A 21,482-nucleotide genomic window follows, 5' to 3' on the forward strand; every position below is an offset into this window, starting at 1 on the left:
TCTTCGAATTTTTTATTGAGTTCATCTGTTCTTTACTGGTAGTGGCTAAGTAGTCATTAACATGATTTGTTTCCAGCTCTGGTGTGTCCATCTCTTCTTCTCGTTGCTTTATATCAAAGATTCACTTCCTCCTCCTTTTTCTTCTGCGCTAAAAGCTTGAGATATTTCTTCTGCCTGCAACGGAGTTCCATTTTTAGGTTCTTCCTGTTGTCCATCTCCATCGTCATCTTCTTCTTCTTCTTGTATAGTTGGCGATTCCCCTTCATCTCCATAACCAGCCCATCCACCACCTGCTTATAGTTATAGTTAAAAGAGCACTTCTCAACACCAATAGAGGTGGTGCTGCAACTTGAACTGCTAGCTTTTAACGGAACGGAACGGATGATCAAGTGACACAAATTCATTGGTATCACAGGGATAATCAAAGCTTTCCCAAAAGATTCCTCCAGATATATGATCTCTCAAAATGAAGTTTCCGGAGTCTAAAAGCACTAGCCGGGCTGCACGCATGGGTCTAACGCCTAGAGGAGTATCGGGGGCCCATCTCTTCTTTTGTTTTTTTTTTCTTCAACAATGGCATTATGGCAAGCCGATGTTAATGAGGAAACTGACATTGTTAATTAATTAATTATTGTATAATTTGAGGAGCCAATCTCTCGCACTCAAATGCATGTACAGAGTACAGACATGATGTAGTCACTTCACTTGTACATCTGTTAATTGGTTGGTCACAGCAAAAATAAGTGAGGAAGGCAAGGCACACACATATAATATATAATATATTAATTAATTGTCGAAGGAAACATGACCATTGTCTCCCCCTGTGAAGTCTTTGAGTTGGGTTTCTTCAAGCCAGGCAATACTTCAGGCTGGTACTTGGGCATAGGGTTCAAAACTGTCCAAAACAGAACAGTTGTTTGGGTGGCCAACAGAGACACCCCACTTTCAAATTCATCAGGAGCTCTTTTGATGACTGGTGAACATGGAAACGTTGTCCTTCTTGATCCATCACACCCAAGTTTTGAGACCAAATGTCCTGCTTTTGGATATGGGCAATCTTGTGATCAAAGAAGGAACCGAAAACAGCCAAACATTTTTCTGGCAGAGCTTTGATTATCCCACACACTTTCTGCTTCCGGATATGAAGCTTGGATGGAAGTTGAGCACAGGTTTAAACAGGCACTTGACCTCGTGGAAAAGCTCAGAGGTCCCATCAACAGGGAACTTTTCTAGATCACCATGGCTTCCCGGAGATTTTCCTTCGGGACAAACATGTTAAAAACTTTCAAACCGGGCCCTGGAATGGGATGATATTTAGTGGTGTGCCGGAAATGTGTGCTTCGAAGCATGGTGTCATTTCAACTTCGTTACGAAACAAGATGAGGTCTAATATTCAGGCTTGGCAGTGAGTCCAAATGGGGACGTTCAACAGATTACATGGGTTGAGAGCACAAATATGTGAAATATATTTCAGCATCCCCAAAAGAACCAATGTGACAGCTATGGAGAGTGTGGTCCCATTTGGTATTTGTGACACAAATGCTTCACCTGTGTGTAAATGTGCGAGGGGGTTTCAGCCTAAGAATTTGGAGGCTTGGAATTTGGGAAATGGGTTTGATGGGTGTGTGAGAAAACGAGAACTGAAATTTACGAAAGACAAATTCTTGAGGTTGAGGAGTGTGAAATTACCTAAGAGTGGGGGTGCATTTGTGGATGGGGACATGAGCCTTGAGGCATGTAAAGAGAAGTGTTTGGAGAACTGTACTTGCACTGCTTATTGTGACATGGAGATTTCAAACGGAGGACCCTCATGTCCATTAGCTCCCCAAACCACATGACGCAGACCTCTTCCGACGAAAATACCTCTGTCGACGAAATTTCGTCGAAAGAGGTTTTATTCGAAAAATAAATATAAACTTCGTATCTTTAGGTCAATAATTTTTTTTTAAAAATTCTTTTCAGTAATTGAATAATATCTTAGCCAGATTTAATTACTTTCATTAGTAATTATGTTCTAACTATTATTTCCCTAGTGAATAATTAGTATTAAATACTAATTATTCACTAAGTAAACAATAATTAAAACATAAGTAATTAAAAAAGAGAAATTCAGATTATGGCATTTATAGAGTATAGCCGGGCGGCGGTACCTTTAAAATATTCTATTTGTAGAGTATATCCGCCCGGCTATACTCTTTAAATATCTAATGGGTGACTTTTTATTTTTTAAATTAATTCTCCATGATTTTTCTTTTGTCGATAAGACTAGTCTGGAGCAGTATCCATTATGTTTAGGCCATTACCAGGGTATAGCTATTGTCCCCTTTTGATTTTTTACTTTCCCAGAGTTATTACCCGTATAAAGAATTTAGCATTTCCCCATTTAATACTCGTATTATACACGTACGTACGTATTTTTCAAAAATACTTCCACTTTCCGTATACATCTTACAGACTCGTTATAATGAAAGCAAACATATAATACACGTATTGTACAAGTACGCACGTATTTTAATGATTATTCAATATCAAAGAACAAAAAACAAAGTCCACAAAATAATTCAAAACAATTAATTACTATTTACCAAGTAATTTACGAAATCAGTAAAATATTTAAATATTCACTAAATAAATAATAATTAAAACGTAATTACTAATTAAAATTATTATTAAAAAAAAAAGCTTAGGTATTACCTAATTACATGTATTAAATTAAAGAAGTTGGCTAAAAAACAAAAGTAAAGAAACTAATTTTATATTTTAAAATTTTAAAATAAATAGCAAAACAACCTCTCCCGACGAAAATACCTTTGCCGACGAAATTTCGTCTGGGAAAACCTAATCCAGCAAATTTTGTCGGCATAGACCTCTGCCGACAAAATTTGGTCGGGAGAGGTTTTCTTCAAAAAATAAATATAAACTTAGTATCTTTAAGTCAGTAATTTTTTTTTAAAAAAATTCTTTTCAATAATTGAATAATATTTTAGCTTGATTTAATTACTTTCATTAGTAATTATGTTCTAACTATTATTCACTAAGTAAAAAAATAATTAAAACATAAGTAATTTAAAAAGAGAAATTCAAATTATGGTATTTATAGAGTATAGCCGGGCGGTTGTACCTTTAAAATATTATATTTGTAGATCTTTAAATATCTAATGGGTGCCTTTTTGTTTTTTAAATTTTTTCTCCATGATTTTTCTTTGTCGATAAGACTAGTCTGGATCAGTATTACGTTTAGGCTATTACCAAGGTACAGCTATTGTCCCCTTTTGATTTTTTACTTTCCCAGAGTTATTACTCATATAAAGAATTTAGCATTTCCCCATTTAATACTCGTATTATACATGTATGTACGTACATACATATTTTTCAATAATACTTCCGTTTTTCATATACGTCTTAAAGACTCGTTATAATGAAAGCAAACATATAATACACGTATTGTACAAGTACGCATATATTTTAATGATTATTCAATATCAAAGAACAAAAAACAAAGTCCACAACATAATTCAAAACAATTAATTACTATTTACCAAGTAATTTATGAAATCAGTAAAATATTTAAATATTTACTAAATAAATGAAATCGTGCCTCAGGTAGAGTAAATAGATAACCGGAATATGATTGGACAAGGATGTCAATCCTAAATCTAACTAATAAAATCTTACAGCAAAAGTAAATTAACACAAGGATTTTTGTACCCAATGGTACGAGGAAAAAATCCAACTAGGAAAAACCTCTGGAAATCCACTAAGAATGGATTATTACAAGACTCAAGAAGATAAACTTTAAACAAGAATCTATCCAATACTTTTGTCTTGCCTTACTCAGTCCTTGCTTGAACTCTCTCGAATTGATGATCCTCACGAACAAGCATACCCGCACACAGCTTCCAATATGGAATATGAAATATGAAGACGCAAACTAGAATTAAAAAGCTTCACAAAGTTGCTTTATCATTCTAATTTTTCATGAACTCAATTTTGATTCTCTCAATATAAATCTCTCAAATCAGTTTTTGCAGAAGTAAGTAACAAAGGTCTTCAAGCTTTGTTTCATATCAAGAGAAATCACGTTCCAAAAAGAGTAGAAAGAAGTAGAATTGGTTTTAACGTAAAAAAGAGGAAAACAATTTTGCTGATTGATTTTATTGTCAATTTCATTCCTAATAAAACTAAATCACAAAAATATAGTTTTCCTAATATGATATGCAAATGCAAATTACCTTGTAAACATAGTCAACCCTTGATCTGCTCAATATGGATAAGTCTTGTGGCCCAAGTTAATTGGCCTAAAAACTAGGCCTAAATCTACACAACTAGGACACAATTACAAGTCTAGGAAATTAAGCCAATTCCTAAGTAAATTCACATTTACAATAAATAATAATTAAAACATAATTACTAATTAAAGTAATTTAAAAAAAAAAGGCTAAGGTATTACCTAATTACATGTATTAAATTAAACAAGTTGGCCAAAAAACAAAAGTAAAGAAATTAATTTTATATTTTAAAATTTTAAAAATTTAAAAATAAAAAGCAAAACAACCTCTTCCGACGAAATTTCACACGCAGACCTCTCCCAATGAAAATATCTATGCAAACAAGAGCAAACCTAATCTGACAAATTTTGTCGGCATAAATCTCTGCTGACGAAATTTTGTCGAAAGAGATTTTCTTCAAAAAATAAATATGAACTTAGTATCTTTAGGTCAATAATTTTTTTAAAAAAAATTCTTTTGAGTAATTGAATAATATTAATGTTATTCTTCAGGTTACTTGGGTATAATATTAATGTTATAGTATATAATATATAGGTCCAGGTTATAGTTGGGGAGGAGTCAAAACGTGCGTTTGACTTAAAATCAAGAAACCAAAACCTTAAAACGAAGTCGTTCCATTGAAGAAAACCTTAAAAAAAAAAACTTCATCTTCTTCATCGCGCTATTTGCAGAAGGCAGAAACAGCAGCGCTGTTCTGCCTTGCTCCGCCTCGGCCGCCTCACCACCCCTCGCTCCGTCTCCGCCGCCTCACCACCCCTCGCTGCGCCTCACTCCACTAAACGTGCAGCAAGCTAAACAGACGAACGCTTGAGGAAATTTCCATTCGCCTCGCTCCGACGCGCGCACCGGGAGCGATTAGGCATGCTTTTGAAAACACTGGGGTATATGCAGATGGTGGCCAAGATCTCTATGTTCAAGGCGGGGGCTAGGCGGGCTAGTGGGGGCTAGGCTCGCTAGGCAGTCTAGGCAGTCGCTAGGCGGCCTCTAGGCGGTCTAGGCGGGCGGCATGAGGGTATATGCAGATGGTGGCCAAGATCTCTATGTTCTTGGAGGGGGCTAGGCTGGGCTAGGCTCGCTAGGTGGTCTAGGCGGTCGCTAGGCGGTCTAGGCGGTCGCTAGGCGGTCTAGGCGGTCTAGGCGGGCGCTAGGCGGTCTATGCGGGCGGGCTAGGAGGGCGCTGCGCCAGAGAAAAAAAAACGCCATTTTGGAATCTCCAAGGCCAGGGAAGAGATCACGATGGTGCTATGAGCGATAGACAGAGAGATGAGGATTGAAGAAGAAGTCTGAGCGAGAGAGAGTGGCTGGAAGATGGCTCTTGTTAGAGTTAGGGTTTGAGAAGGATAATTGCATTTATACGTTGAAGAAAAAAAAAACAAAAGAAGAGATGGGCCCCCGATACTCCTCTAGGCGTTAGACCCATGCGTGCAGCCCGGCTAGTGCTTTTAGACTCCGGAAACTTCATTTTGAGAGATCATATATCTGGAGGAATCTTTTGGGAAAGCTTTGATTATCCCTGTGATACTTTCTTGCCTGAAATGATGATAGACTTCGACACAGGAGGAGCTTAGAAGAGCAATATTTGGGCATCCTGAGGACAATGCTGGTGTTGAGAAGTGCTCTTTTAACTGTAACTATAAGCAGGTGGTGGATGGGCTGGTTATGGAGATGAAGCAGCAGCCAAGGAAAATAATGGTGAACTTGGGTTTGGCATTTTTATTTGTTCTGGTACTTTGGTTCTATGTCAAGCATACAATCCATTCAATTCAGGAAATTAAACGCCAAGAACTGTAAATCTGTAATAACTTCTCATGCATGCATATGAAAAATGCATGAATTGAATAAAAGGGCTTGACCATTGGAAGGTTATCCCTAATTCCTTTACTTACATTTTCATTGTAAAATTTGATTTACCAGTTAAAAATTGTTATTATGTTCTAAATGTTGTTTCGTGTTTGATAATTTTCCCAAAAGTAATTTTATACTAAATTGTTTCAATCATAACTTAAAAGTTCATAAGACTGGTGCAAATGGGATCAGCATCCAGCATGAGAAGCAGATACATGCCATAAGTTTAGGTTAAACATAACTGAAAGTCTAGTTGGATATCATGGTAAAACTAGGTCTTATCAAAGACATTATTCTGGTAACACCAGCAACTCAACTTAATTGCTTTCTTCATTTGGGAACTTCAACCTGGAAGCCACCCACTTGCCATCACTAACGGGCAGCACCGTTATGCGATTAGGGAATGCAATATCAGGAAATTCTGTGTAAACTCTAACCCTGTTGCACAGCGAGTAACTCCTCACCCCTGTACCTTTCCCAACATTTGTGACAGCAGGAAGATTGGGTTGTATAAACGCTGGAGAGGAAGGGCTTTCTTCAGTTGAAGGGAGCATCGATTCAGAGCATGAAGAAGGATTTCCGGTTTCTTTCATGTTATCCATTTCCGGTACTGCATGAAATGAATCGCAGACCTCAGCTTCGAGATTGGCGTTGGCTGATAAATCGTGTAATGTGCCTGTTTCATAAATGCAAAAACAAAGAATATAAAGGTTTTTGGACAAAACAACAAGGTTCCTTTTACACTAGCTAGTTTCCTTTCCTGCCGTGTGCACCAAACTTTTACCTGCTTGTTATACAGAGAATAGAGGACAGCATAGTTAGTCTTCAATGAACATTCCTTGAGCACCAAAAAAGCTGAAAGCACAGCATCATTTTAAATAGTCCGCTTAAATTACAGATGGGGTAGGTGGTAAACTGTGAGGGCAGCCAAAGTATGGGGCATCTAATATTTAAGTATTGTTAGCCAAACCTTAAGTCAAGCATACACCACAATTATTGGGATTGCTAAAACATACTAAACAATTCGACAACCAATATGTAACGTCAAAATTACACAAGGACATATCAATATTTCCCTGAATCCATTAATTTGTTCTTGCAAAATTAACATATTTATTTTCTCCCAGCTGAAATACAAGAACAGATACTACACCCATAACGCATCAATTTAGCATCCGGCACATATACTAAATAAACCAGATACAAGCCTATATCACGTATTCGAGTAGCCTAAACCAGCCAGCCTTAAGTCAAGCATACCAAAAACTTAGTAGCACAGTTAACAACATCTCGACTATTCAATAGTCGCTTGCAAGTAGTGAGTATATCATTTTACCCCTTAGGGGGTGTTAGTGTAAATAACTCTTTAATAAATAATAGAAGAAACAGAATATAGTGTGCAGCATAACGTTTCTTTACTTTTCTAAAAGGAAACCGGTACTGCATTACATTTCAGATCACCTAAACATAATACCATACTTGGTTTAAGATTTTAAAGATTTTAAAGATTTTAAAGATTTTGAAACTACCTTACAATCATCATTATGAGATACAAGCTTCGTGCGCTCTGTGCATGAAAAATCAAACACTCCAAGCACACGTTTTTCATGTTCTTCATATTCCATGACATTTTGTCGGAAAATTTAAGCATGAGCAACAAAAATTGAAGGTTGAGGGAATAAGTACACAAATTCAAATCACACACAAAAAATCAGAATGTGTACGTAACATCACATACTTTCCGAGTATTTACATCCCAAACTGTTACTATTCCCTCATCATCAGTACTAGCTATATGGTTTTTCGTAATTGCATAATTGCATAATTGCATGTTCATTTCTTCTTGAATTTTTTCAGGTTTGTTGATGTAGTTCTGATCATACCTGGGGGAACTCTATTTCCTATGTGTGGTATGAACTTGGCATTCAGCCGTGAACTGATTGGACCAGCAATGTACTTTGGACTCATGGGTATTGGTGAGACAATTGGAAGATATGGTGATATGTGGGTTGGCTAGTGCATGAAGGTAATTTGAATTGCTTCATTTTTTATTCCCTGTTTATGTCTACTGAGAGCTTGTTGGGTATATTCTATATGAAATAAACAACTCTTCCATGGTATAAAACTCACTTACTATGCATTTGTCTTGATTTGGAAATGGTTGATGCCATCACTGTCATATGATATTTTGCAATACCATTTAAGCTTTAATTCAGTGAAATTTTACACAGGTTTTGCATTGTAGTTTTGCACAAACTACATTGCAGTTTTGAAAACTACATTGCAGTTTTGGCAATTACAATTGGATTTTTGCTCTTTCCTTGGCCTTCAACCTCATCAATTTAAAGAGTAGAGGCTACCTAGATGAGGAATTGGGTGGGCAAAAGAAGAGTAGAACTACCCAAGAGCAAGGGAACTCAAAATTGGACTTTTGGAAACTGCATGGCCAGAAACATAGTATTTAACCAACATGTATTGAATAAAAAAATTATTGTTTTGTTTTGTTTAACTCTAGAGCTGAGCATTTTTGCCCAAACTCAGCATTGCAAGTTCCATTTTTGTATTGCAGTTTCCGTTTATGCATTGCAATTTCTGTTTCTGCATCGCAGTTTCCATTTTAGTACTTTCATCTTGGTTCTCCATTTTGCTTTTATAAAGTCTAGGACTAGACGCAGTTTATGCATTGCAATGCTTACTGGTAAGGTGGAGGTGGACCCGTAAACTAAGCAATCTCTGTGTCTAGTCCTAGACTTTGCAGTTCAAGTGGCAGCACCACCTCTATTAATAATCATGAATCCCACGATGAGTCTTTGGATCAGGACGCCATCGCTTATGCTGCTGGTGAAGATGAAGGGGAATCGCCAACTATACAAGAAGAAGAAGATGATGATGACGGAGATGGACAACAGGAAGAACATAAAAATGGGACTCTGTTGCAGGCAGAAGAAATACCTCAAGCTTTTAGCGCAGAAGAAAAAGGAGGAGAAATACATTATGAAAATACTTCTTCAATCAACCAAGGCCTTCATTGAAATACCAAATATATAGGATAGGATGTTGGGTGCAATTTTCCAAGACAGACAGTAATACTAATAATAGCTGGGTTTGGTCCAGCACCTCTTGGCTCTCTTAGAATGACGGAGAGTTCGGTTAAACTTGAATTTGAATTTGGATTTGGATGGAGGAGGACATGAGATGACCCCATGATCCAAATCAACTTAACTTGAAAAACTTGCAAAATACAAATACATATTACTACTCACAAATAATAAAAAGTAGAGCTAGTATGGTAATTCGCAACACTTGTTCCCCATTTTTATGTGATTTGGGTTCTATTATAATATTGCCTTCTATATCTATAATCTGTAGTGGAACAAAAACTTTATGTGAAATACAAGGAACAACAAAAATATTGAAACAAATGGATATCTATACGTACACCAATTTTTGGTAGAGGGATTGTGTAAAAGGAGTAAACAAGGTTGTGGTGGATTAGGCAAGTTTGCCGACAAAGTGTCCCCGTTCCTTTACACCAAGTTTGAATTCCACTCTCGCACATTATGAATCGAAACAGTTTATCCCAGAAATCCATTTATATCATTTCAAGACAAGCCCATTTGTTTTTACATTTGTTTGTACATTGGACCATTTGATTGATATTAGGGACAGTCTAGAGTCTCGACCTCCCATCAATTGAGTAGTTATCAGCTGAGCTAAGCAACATTAGTTATAGTGCCTCCTTCATGCCGTGCGCCGCGTCGGCGATTAAGTATAGGGAGGCTCTGGGGATCCTTTCAAGTGCTTTAGTAGGTGCTGGTTGACAATGAGGATTTTCTCAAGGAACTGCAGAGCAGCAAGAAAGAATAACAGCATCAACCCCCAGCATTGCCTAGGGTTGCGTTGTTTGTCTATGTTATTATTAATAGGACATGCTACTTTGTTTATCTGTTAATCTAGGGTGGGCTGTTTAACGGACGTTCACATCATTAATTTCTCCAGATCCACCTTGTTTTTTTTAGTGCTTAGCGAAAAGAACATTACCTTATCATCACTTATGAGATTTTTTTTTTTCCTTTTCCTCCACTGACAAAAGTGTGAACTTGAAAGCAATCCTTCTTTCGACCAAAAGTACTAGGATGCCCACGTGCACAAAAATATGCCCACAAATGATTCGCGGCTGCCCATATGTTTCCAACAGCCTCCAAAAAGTGTCTCATTGCGAACCACAACTTTTATAGCTTTGTTTGTGACAGAGCGCCCTCAATCTTTTAAAAGTTGCACACATGATGTGATCCATTTAGGGGTGACAATATTATTTCCGTTTTTGTGCCTATTTTTTGTCTAGTCTCGGCTTTTTTTTTTCGATAAAAATGTTTATCATACATTATAATATTTGTATTTCTCCTTAAATTACTATTCTACTCAATTACATTTGATTGAAGAATAAAATTCAACTCAACTACATGGTTATATTATATTAAATAATTTTGTTAGTCAAGAGTTAATAATAACATTCAAACATGACCGATGATTTATAAAAGTTGGGAATCTTTGTATCAGCCCCTAATTTTCTCTCAAAATCTCACTTTATTCAGATGGAGACCTGACTAGATAAGAATTTCTCCAATCTCTAATTAATATTAAAAACACTCTAGATCTCCCATCAATTGCCATACATACCGTATGATCTGATCAACATAACCTATGGTCCTTATGGAATATCCTAGAAAGGTAAAGTTTCAAACTTTACATTAGTGCAACACCATTAATTGATTAACCCAATGGAGCAATGGCTGTTTTGTTCTACTACTATGTATTGTGCCTTAAACAAGGCCCAAAACAAAAACGTGCACGTTACGAACAAAAAAAATTACTTCAATCCCAACGACGTGGACAGATCTTTGTGCTGCCACGCAGCATCTTCAATATCCGTTGAAGACATACAGAGACAACCAGGTGTCAAATCGTCGGATAAAATGCCCTCATCCGGCGAGCTAAAGCAACAGAGATATTGATTTCACGAGTAACAGGCATCTCTGATTGGTCAAGCTGTTGGTTTGAATTTGATAAATAATATAAATAAAGCTCCACGGAATTATTTAAAGCACAAGCACACTTTGAGTCACTACACTCCATACTCGAAAATGTCCGAGGCAGAGGCAAAATCAGCTGCTCCAAGCGCTGAGCTTTTGGAATGGCCGAAGAAGGACAACCGTCGCCTCCTTCACGCCGTGTACCGCGTCGGCGATCTCGATCGCACGATCAAGTACGCTCCTTTACGACATTGTTCATACTGATCTGTGATCACTGATCAATTTCCATGGTTTTTAATTTTAATTTTTTGATTTTTGGAAAAAATTCAGGTTTTACACGGAGGCTCTAGGGATGAAGCTGTTGAGGAAGAGGGATATTCCTGAAGAGAAATACTCGAATGCATTTCTGGGATTTGGGCCTGAAGAGTCTCACTTCGTGGTCGAGTTGACCTACAATTATGGCGTGTCTTCTTATGATATCGGGACTGGTTTTGGACATTTCGCCATTGCTACTCCCGATGTAAGTTTTCAGAGGAATTGGGTTTTGGGTGCTGGGAATTGGGATTTTGTTCTTGTTGTTTCTGAATTTTTATAATGGGTGGGTGGAATTGTTTGTAGGTTAAAAAGCTAGTTGAAGAGGTTCGTGCCAAAGGTGGTAATGTGACGAGGGAGCCTGGTCCTGTGAAAGGTGGGAACAGCATCATTGCCTTTGTGAAGGACCCAGATGGTTACACATTTGAGATCATTCAGCGACCTTCCACCCCTGAGCCACTTTGTCAAGTAATGCTCCGCGTTGGTGATCTTGAACGCTCAATCAAGTTCTATGAAAAGGTAATTAATTGAACCCTTCTATAGGAAATTGGGAATACAAAAATGTCAACTTGATCTGGGTTATCAAGGAATTTTACCATTAGCCATGTTTTATGTGGCAATTTCAGTAGGGTTGATAGACACTAGGATTTGAAGTCTCCTATTACATTATATTAGCATGGAAAGGCTTCAGCTTTGTCCTTGTTTGAAACCAAGTGATTGTGTTCATCAAATCCATTGTCATGATCTGTTTTTTAATATTGTCCTACGTCTTGGCTTCCCTTGTGTGCAGGCTTTGGGCTTGAAGCTATTAAGGACGATTGAGAGGCCTGAATACAAGGTGACTAATCCTCTCCTCACTAAGCATTATGATTATGTTAGCAGCGTGTATATGAGTAGGCCTTATTGAATCTTTCCCATTTCTCTTGTTTCATACTTTTGTTTGCAGTACAACATAGCCATCCTGGGATATGCAGAGGAAGACCAGACAACCATTTTGGAGTTGACTTATAACTATGGTGTGACTGAATACACCAAGGGAAACGCATATGCGCAGGTTATTTTATATGTTTATTTGTCCTCCTCTCTTTTAGAATCTTTTGCAACTTCAATTTTTTTACTCTAAGAAGCTGTTAATTCTGATTCCACGTTCCCGATCCTTTATCGTCCACATCAGATTGCTATTGGTACTGATGATGTCTACAAAAGTGCTGAGGTTGTCAACTTGGTTACACAAGAACTTGGAGGAAAGATAACCAGGCAACCTGGACCAATTCCCGGACTCAACACCAAGATCACTTCTTTTCTGGATCCAGATGGCTGGAAAACTGTGAGTCTTGTTCGCTATTTGGCGCTTAACTTTCTTTCAGAAATAGTTTGATTTTGTAGATGCTGTCTAAATTGCATCCACCATTGTCTTATTAGTAACATCTCATATAACGTAGTCACATGAGGAACACCGAAGTGCAAAGATGACACAGAACACAATTAATATGTCAGATCCTCTGTTATTTATTAGGTTTTTTTTTATGGCATCTGTTTGGCCCTTTATAGATAAAACAACTACAATGTCAATTTATGTATTCTTATGGGGAGAGAAGTTATATGTAACTGAGCCGTAGCTGAAAATATTGAAGGCCCCAGCATCTTTTCAAGTGCTCTAGCAGTTATTATTTATCACAATCATCACATAATGTCTCCTCCTTCTGCTAATATATCTAACATGTTGTGGTTCTGACTTTTGTCCGCGTAGGTGCTGGTTGACAATGAGGATTTTCTCAAGGAACTGCAGTAAGCACGAATATAACCGCATGAAGTCAAAGTATCTGTGGATAGTCCATATTATATGAATAAGATATTCCACATGCTGTATTAGCAACCAGGCATTGCCTGTTTCAGTATGGTTGCGTATGTTACTTTGTTTTTCTATTTTAATAGGACATGGTACTTTGTTTGTCTATTTTAATAGGACATGGTACTTCGACTATCTGTTTTAATATGGTTGTCAAAGTTAATCTATGTCTGTTTAACGTGGTTGTACTATGGTAATGGTGGTAACCGAGGTTGACATCATTGTGAAAATTTTATGATCGTGTCGGTTTAGTAAAGTGATTTTGGAGTATTAGCAGAGGCCAAAAGTTATTTAAGCTAAATGGCCCTCTTCCTCACGAACTTGAAGTCATGAACTAAATAAATATTATTTGATGGGGATGCAAGTAAGTTTATTAAGAGCATAAAAGTAAACATTATGAAGCAGGAGAATGCCCGCAAATCCTTGGAGCCAAGAAAGTCATTTTTGGGATGCTCATTCATATCCTCGATTTATATACCCCATGGGCTATTGCTCTTCTGATACGTCCATAAAGAACGATAAATTTTGTAGTGGGCAGCCCTAGCAGAAGAAAATTTGTTTTCTCCCTTTTTCGTTTCTTATGGTTTTGTTAAAATAACAAGATAGTAGTATTGAGTTAGAGAATTTAATTTAACTTCCTCTTTTTATTCACTACTGCAAAACCAATTACTAGTCAACAAAGCAGAAAGCGTAGTAAACTGTCTTAACACACAAATTTGAGTCTTTCATGTATCATGCCTATTGTTTACACATGTACTTGGTTTGGGTGGGGTGGGGAGGGGACCTAAAAAGCAGAACCGAAACTTTTTATGCATGGCTACACCTACACACATCCATCAAGGTTAAGCTTGTGCCTCCCTCTGTTTATATCAACATATCATGACATTCCAGAAACAGTAAACACCCCCGTTCGGAGGATAGAAAGAATGATAGAGAGTTCAAAATGAAAGAAACATGAAGCTTTGAGAGGAACTTTCTCCTCATTGGAAGAGCCTCACTGAGACAAAGGTATTCTTTTCCGGTTTCAGCGCCCACGATATCAGATATATACACATTGAAGCTTGATCTGTGTTGCATGGCTGGCAATCCAAAAGAAATACTAAATTGCGCCCAATAAACTATAACTTCTATGGAATTGTGTCCATTGGGTAGCTACCAAGGACACGGAGAAATCTTGCAAATTCCTGCAAAAGAAAGTAATAAGTTATTCAATCCATTATACTAAATACTCTCTGGTGTCTTTTGTTCTTATTTTATTAGAGGTGAGGGGTGGGGAGGTTTGAGAGGAAGAGATTGTAATTTCTAGCATCAGTGTGTCACCATGTGGCAGAACCACTAGTACAAATAAAAGTTTCAGAAGCCAAAATATAAAGAGCATGATCTCGGTATCTAAATTACACAATACTGACCTGCAGATGTCCCAAAGCATATTGGGCACGGGGCTCTGCCATAGAAGCTTCAAAATCAATGTAAAAGAGGTAGTCGAAATACCTGCGAAACAGATCAATCAATTGTGTAGAATGGAATTTTTGTGGCATATCTACATTACCCAAATCTAGAGTCATCTCATGACTGCGAATCTAAGGTTTCTATAAGTACGTAGAATTAGTGTCACCAAATAATTAAGCACAAATTTATTTACAAGTCATTTCTTTGACTTAATCTTGTTGTTTGTGGTCAAATATACATTAAAAGAAAAAGACGTTAAAGTTTCTATGATACTGGCTTAGTTTATTGCGTGGATGTGTAAAACTTATCATATTTTACATCTGATGCAAAAGAGTATACCACTCACTTGGCACTCCCTTCATTGGAATCATCTACAACCCTTAATGGACGTTGTCTCTGTGGGCGACTCTCTATCTGAAATTGCTCCAAAAGGAGAAGATATTGTCAAAGGTATTGATATAGTGGTGAAAATGAAATAGAGAAAAAGAAAAGAAAAAAGAAGGTATTATCTGAGGTTACCTTTGTCAAGTTAATTCCCCTAAGAGCAAACACTGCTAAGGCTTTGAATAGTACACCGGGACCTTCTTCAAGAGTGAAAACAACACTCGTCTATGAAGAAGATTTACAAATAAATATTCAAAATATTAATCAAATACAAAGATATGAAAAAATAAAAGCCAAAAACAAAACAAAACAAAGCAAAGATTTATACCTTATATGGCCTATCAGTCCCTGGAATTATTGGTTCTCTAGCAAGTATCAGAAAGCGAGTAATATTATCGTCATCGTCCTGGCCAGCGCAAAGTGGCAGCAAATTAAATCAAGTGGCATCATTTGTAATCCACAACAGCTATCGTCTTAAGGAAAAAAAACAGAGGTACAATAAAAGGTCTAAAAACTCCGAAGTATCCATCCAACAGTATTGCAGAGGGTGACGCAGCTTTGTAGTATGAGATCAGCCTTTGTTAGTAAATTGTAAATGCTCAAAGCAAGAAAATTTTGACGTGTGGAACTCCATGTAATGCTTAGAAGAAATTTCTATACAGACACCCTACCAAACTAACTTCATGGCATGCTGAGACATTGGTGTAAGTACATATTTTGCTTGCTTAAGTAGCAGAAGGTGAATTCTCAATCCATCCAGATGTGTACCATATCAATACAAAATTGATTGTTCAAACAGGGAAGGAGACTTAACAATATATTAAACCCAAAAAGAATTTCTAAAAATCTAAAAGAACAGTCATACTTGAATTTTTTCTGCAAGAATGTCAAGCCCATAGATTTTTGCAGCTCGAGCACTTGCAACCGCACCCGTATTTCTTAGGCCAGTTGAGGCCACCATCTGTACAAAATGTCCTAATCATTAGCATATAAACAGTCCTAATGCCTATCACAGTGTGCTTTGACAGAATACAGAAAACGAGCATTGGTGACCTGCGCAGCCAGAGCAGAGTCATCAGCATTGATTCTGACGATTCCCAAACTGCTTAGCGTCATCTCACATTGAGCAAGAGCCTGCAAGCGAAAATGTTCGCAACAAAACGTTTGAAGACCTAGGTCTTTCATTTCAAAGATTAGCTTATATATGCATGCATGTGTGCCATGTATAAAACTAATTAGCTCCAGTCTAAAATTTTCTGCACCAGTCAAACCAACTAGAAGGTGGCTAAAAAGTGCTAGGTCAGGGAGTATAACCCAGTTTGTTACAAGTTCCAAACCTAAGCAAGTAATTACAATGTGTTAGTACTATTTGGGAGTTGTGAAAAAGACTACTAGTAGAGGTTACAGGACAAGACAAGCCAATTCTGGAGCAGCTCCACAATTGAACCTTTCCCAGTGGAATTCACTCTTGGAGCAAGCATGAAGGATATTGTCAACTTTTAACATACTTACTGGTACTATCCATCCTAAATATTAGCTATCATTACAGATTTTTATTTTGGATGTGCTACAAAGCAATTAAGAACCTAAGATTACCTAACTGGGACAAAAAAATTATTGTTGCAAATGGTCAGACAAAATATTCATCAGCTTTCCTTGTATGCAAATATAAAAATAAGAATAAAAAAGAAGTGCAAGACCAACCTGAGGATGGCTTAAAACCCGTTTTAGTTCCTCTTTTGTTACATCAGGTAATCCCAAAAGACAATGGTTCACTTGCAATTGTACCTCTCCAACTATGTGCAATCTATGGCGAAGCAGTAAGTCATAATTACGGTGGATGCTTCCACCAACAGAATTCTCAATGGGAAGAACTGCTTTATCCACTAACCAAAGTTCAACTGCCTGTTAAATAAAAAAATTAACTCAATCAAGGCACACAAACAGGAAAATATAATAAAAAGGGAAAATTCTTTAAAAAGATTATTCAAACCTTAAACGCAGCTTCAAACTGGTCACATGGGACGGTCTCACACTTCGGATAAGCTTTTAGTGCAGCGTCCTCACTATATGCCCCCGGTAACCCCTAAAACCAGAAAAACAACTAACTTAAGAACGAAAAGAAATCCATAACCACCAAAAGGAATGCAAGCAAATAATGAGAAGATCTACCTGGTAAGCAACTCTCACTTTTGAACCATCACTAGAAGAAGAAAGGTCATTTGCTGTCAATGGTTCTGCAATTAATTCATATTCAAGCTATGAGATGCAAGAAAGAAACAATCGTAAGAGAAAACTGAAACTAAAGGATCAGTGGCATGAAGCAAAATTGTAGTGCATTAGACAACGACAAATATAAATATCGCTGAAAATGGTAAATAAACAATTGCGTAGACAACTCATTCCCATAAATTAGAACAAAAAAATTCTTCTCAATAATTGGATGACCCCAAAATTAAAAAAATCTGATTGTTATACTGCATCTTGAATTCAACCTGTTGGATTGGCCCCACTTGAACATGGGTTAATAGATGTAACCCAAAGATGAAAATATCTGTCTATATACCTATATATCCATATATATTTCTGTTTTTTTTAAGCCACCTATATCAATAAGGGGATGGAAAAATATTACTGGTATCACAGCCGTCGGGATATTGATGGATTTTAGCATTAGTATGAATTGCCAAGATGTTTTTGCACATTATGGATTTTAGCATTAGTATGAATTGTCAAGATGTTTTTGCACATTCTAGTGGTGGAAATACATCTTAATTTCATTAATAAATTTATTGATTTTTATGAAATTAAGATGTTTTTGCACATTCTATTCATCTTACATGAGTTTTTTTTTCTTCTTTTTTTTACAAAGTTCCTATTCATTTTGTTGTTTATGTAAAGTTATCCCACGTTCCCAATGATATCCGATATTTCCTTAAATATGAGATTACAAATACTGAAGTTTCGATCCATATGATATTTCTTTAAATATGAAATTATGAATATTGGTATTTTCACCGATATCAATACTTTCATAACTTGACTTGTGCTATACACATGGGTCCTGTGTTTTTCTCAGAGAGCCTATTTGAGAGTCCTATCTTCCAGAGTAAAGAGATTTGGCTCTGAAAGAGTAAGGCACTTACTGTTACATTTTTAGATCAACCTTGTGATAGTGGAAATTCTCCAAGTCCTCAGGCTGTCCTGTCATAAATTTTTATGTATATTGTTCTTAATTTCATTGATTCGATCCCTAATCTATATGGTTCACGCCAAATTAGTTAAATGCACCCATGTTACTGCTGTCCAATTGGACAGGCGTCATGTATAGCACTAAAAGCAGAACAAAAATCTTCTTCAGGATGCTTACCCCAGTACCAATGGCCATCTTAGAAAGTAAAGCCGCTAAATTTGCAAGGATGGTAGATATTCAAAAGCATAGTAAAGGAGCCAAATCATTCTACATTGCCCAACAACTAGTCATAAGCTAACTTTGTTCTTCAACTACCGGATTTCTATTGTTCATTCCCAACATAGGCTCATTGGATCGCAGTAGACCATTCTATGTATACATACAAGTCTCTAACTGACAATTTAACATAAAGGAATTGTGCAAAAGAAAAATTAATAGCTTTTGAGTCAACTCACTAGGAAGAAGGTTCATATCCTTATGAAATGCCCTGGACTCATTGTCCTCAATCCGTTGAATTGCCCCCGAAGACTCGGCTCCGGTCAAGTTTGGCTTTTCATCTTCAACCGGAGTGATAGCTCTCTGAGCCGAAGCAACACCCAAACAACAACATTCCCATTTGCGGAAACTCAAATTGAAAGCCAACCCAGAACGAGTTGAGCCCAAATCTGAGATGCCTGGATGAGAACAAGGGGTTTTAGCATAACACCAAGTGGGTGCACCCTTGACAGCCATGAATAAGCTCAATTTCACTGAACCCAGAATAATCCAAAAACCCAAAAGAGAGTCTCAGGCAAATCCAGGCTCATGTGAGAGGATGCAGTTGGTGAAGGGTTTGTTGGATGAAACCCAGTAGCACATTGTCAAATTGGACGAAAATGGTGGCTGGCTTTGGACCCCACAAAATTGTACTAGTCTTTTGTATGTGTGATACAATGTAAGGTATAGTCAGTGGGTGAAAAAAAGTGTAAGAAAATTCTGTGGGTGTTGAAAAGTATAGAACTTTGAGAGAGAGAGAGAGAGAGAGAGAGAGAGAGACCGACAAGTCGAAGTGATTAGATGAAAGGAGTTTTAAAGAGGTAGGTGAGCAGAATGTTGTTAGCTACACCTCACACGTTGTTGCCTCAGCCTCGGGTAAAATAGAAAGAAACAAAATTAGCAAAGCTATAGAGAAGAATTGAAGCTGAGTAAATTTACTGATATAGAAGAATGTTTAATATTTGAATGAAAGTATTTATGAAAGGATCTGGCTTTTAGAGAGAGAGAGAGAGAGAGTGATTTGTAGGGCTAAATTGAGGTAAACCTCTCACTGCTTCTTGTGAGTTGCATCCAATCATATAGATGCTGCTGGATGTAGAAGTGGAACCTAACATTTTTTGTGAGGAAAGGTAGGGTCGACTTCACTTCTTAAAAATTTTATTTCATGGAAATATATGTTTTTGCTGTTAACATGTTAAGTTTTGTCTACAATTTATAACACTTCAAGTGAAGTGGCTTACAGTTTATTACTTCTTTCAAGATGTGAGTCACCACCTGCCACAGACACTGGCCAAATACTCCCACAGCAATGGGTCGATGCCCTTGGAGTTTTGTGTTGCCCCGGCGTCAAGAATGGGACATTGCCCCTAAAATCTTCAATATGAGAATTAATGCGAGCAAAGAGGATGTAGAATGTACGAGAATTAAACTTTCATAATATATGTACGAGTATGTATTTTACTCTTGAAGTTACCAAATTATACCTAAATTCCGCGAAGAGAGAGACGAACTATGAGAGTTAAATCTATATAATATAAAAAACCTCTATATTTTATGTAAGTATTTTATTTATCATTGAATTTGAAACTATTAAATAAGGATTAAAGTCTAATAAGAAAACGTCAAGAGTTAAACTTCTATAATTAAATGAGAAGTAAATTCCGATAAAAGAATGTCAAGAGTTAAAATTCTATAATAGAGTAATTATTTTACCGTTAAAACTATGAATCAATTTGGTGAGGAGGAGCATTTAGTTTGTGAATTTTTTTGTTTTTTTTGGTCTTTACTTTTTATTTTTGCCGTCTTCTTCTTTTTTTTTTTTGGTCAATATTGCCGTCTTCTTCAAGCTTTCTAAATATGGCAATTTTGTTGTGGATGTGGATGAGACAAAAAAGGCTGCTATCTCAGGACTAGAAGTCCCCCTGACTCATGTAACTTATTTCTTGGTTTATAGCGGCAGGGCAACTAGGTTCTCTGCACTTCACGCTTCTTGGTTTACCCAACAAGTAAATAGAGAATAGAATTTTGGACACAAATGGCTCATTTACCATTTAAATGCGGCCATCTTTATGGTTTTTTCTTTTTGTCTTTTGGGCTCTACATGGCCTTGTCTTACCAACTGAGCCCAGTGATCCTAGCTTCCGAGGCCGAATAACCCTATGAAAGAGTCCAAACATCATCATCACAAAAAACCAGCCCAATCAACGATCAAGTGCTTCTACAGCCCATTATCTATTTACGGGCTTGCCTTGGCAAGCTGTGGGTCCCATGAGACTGGGCCAGCCTGCAGGCCAAATCAGCCTAACCTCTAACCTAGGTTTGTTTACGTCAGCGATGACGTCAGCAACAAACAAATTCTATAAAGAATCTTTAAAAATACTAAAAATTTCAGATTTTTTTTAAATAATAAACACTTAGTCATATTCTTCACTTCCTACACCAAAACTCTATATAAATTCCTTTCATAATATCTCATTTAAATAGTAGTTGTCATGGCAATGAGTGGAAACACCACAACCTTTTGCAATGGCTGTCACTATTCACGTAAATAGTAATAGCCTTTGCCTTTTGTCATGGCAAATGAGTGGAGGTGCTCTTATCACTCTCTCATCGAAAATATATAAAAATTACCAAAACATTGTGGATTATGCGAGTTTGCCAGGACAGTGAGTTCGCTCCTCTACACTCAAGTTCGACTTCCCCTCTTTCTAAATTAAATTAATTTTAAAGACTATCACTTATTTAAAAATAAAAAGATAACCAAATATTGAATTTGTAGAATGATTTTGATACCGCGGCCTGAAAACACTGACTATATATTTGGTGTATAAATTAAACAATAGTTTTTAGTACCCAAAAAAAAAAAAAAAAAA

At 36.9% G+C, this 21,482-nt stretch overlaps 2 protein-coding genes across 3 annotated transcripts; one reads left to right on the forward strand and one right to left on the reverse strand.

Annotated features, from left to right (window-relative positions):
- LOC18778221 (putative lactoylglutathione lyase) lies at window positions 11,074-13,593 on the forward strand. Its single transcript, XM_007211692.2, has 7 exons — window positions 11,074-11,400; window positions 11,498-11,687; window positions 11,786-11,998; window positions 12,270-12,317; window positions 12,426-12,533; window positions 12,654-12,806; window positions 13,230-13,593. Exons 1-7 carry the CDS (start codon window positions 11,279-11,281, stop codon window positions 13,269-13,271), a joined length of 876 nt encoding a protein of 291 aa, XP_007211754.1. The 5' UTR covers window positions 11,074-11,278; the 3' UTR covers window positions 13,272-13,593.
- Window positions 13,953-19,599, reverse strand: LOC18778538 (arogenate dehydratase/prephenate dehydratase 1, chloroplastic). Of its 2 annotated transcripts, XR_002271139.1 has the most exons (12): window positions 18,810-19,599; window positions 17,334-17,398; window positions 17,155-17,247; window positions 16,866-17,066; window positions 16,215-16,295; window positions 16,027-16,122; window positions 15,490-15,567; window positions 15,297-15,386; window positions 15,124-15,191; window positions 14,738-14,819; window positions 14,327-14,512; window positions 13,953-14,188 (listed from the first exon to the last, which is right to left on the reverse strand). XR_002271139.1 is itself a non-coding variant. In XM_007213757.2 (11 exons), the coding sequence occupies exons 1-11, from the start codon at window positions 19,084-19,086 to the stop codon at window positions 14,456-14,458; spliced, it is 1,188 nt and encodes a 395-aa protein (XP_007213819.2). In that variant the 5' UTR covers window positions 19,087-19,599; the 3' UTR covers window positions 13,953-14,455. The 2 variants fall into 2 exon arrangements, 1 of the variants encoding a protein (XP_007213819.2); XM_007213757.2 differs by having other exon boundaries at window positions 13,953-14,512.

This window comes from Prunus persica, chromosome G4 (assembly GCF_000346465.2).
Source record: "Prunus persica cultivar Lovell chromosome G4, Prunus_persica_NCBIv2, whole genome shotgun sequence".
In the NCBI taxonomy this organism is placed as follows: Eukaryota; Viridiplantae; Streptophyta; class Magnoliopsida; order Rosales; family Rosaceae; genus Prunus; species Prunus persica.

What these genes read in the sequence shown, in the direction of transcription:
- LOC18778221 (XM_007211692.2), top strand. Translation starts at nt 11,279, where the DNA reads ATGTCCGAGGCAGAGGCAAAATCAGCTGCTCCAAGCGCTGAGCTTTTG. An exon ending in GATCTCGATCGCACGATCAA is followed by an intron (nt 11,401 to 11,497) that starts GTACGCTCCTTT and finishes GAAAAAATTCAG; the next exon opens with GTTTTACACGGAGGCTCTAG. An exon ending in ATCCAGATGGCTGGAAAACT is followed by an intron (nt 12,807 to 13,229) that starts GTGAGTCTTGTT and finishes TTGTCCGCGTAG; the next exon opens with GTGCTGGTTGACAATGAGGA.
- LOC18778538 (XM_007213757.2), bottom strand. Translation starts at nt 19,086, where the DNA reads ATGGCTGTCAAGGGTGCACCCACTTGGTGTTATGCTAAAACCCCTTGT. An exon ending in AAGTGAGAGTTGCTTACCAG is followed by an intron (nt 17,248 to 17,333) that starts GTAGATCTTCTC and finishes TTCTGGTTTTAG; the next exon opens with GGGTTACCGGGGGCATATAG. An exon ending in AGTTTGAAGCTGCGTTTAAG is followed by an intron (nt 17,067 to 17,154) that starts GTTTGAATAATC and finishes TTTATTTAACAG; the next exon opens with GCAGTTGAACTTTGGTTAGT.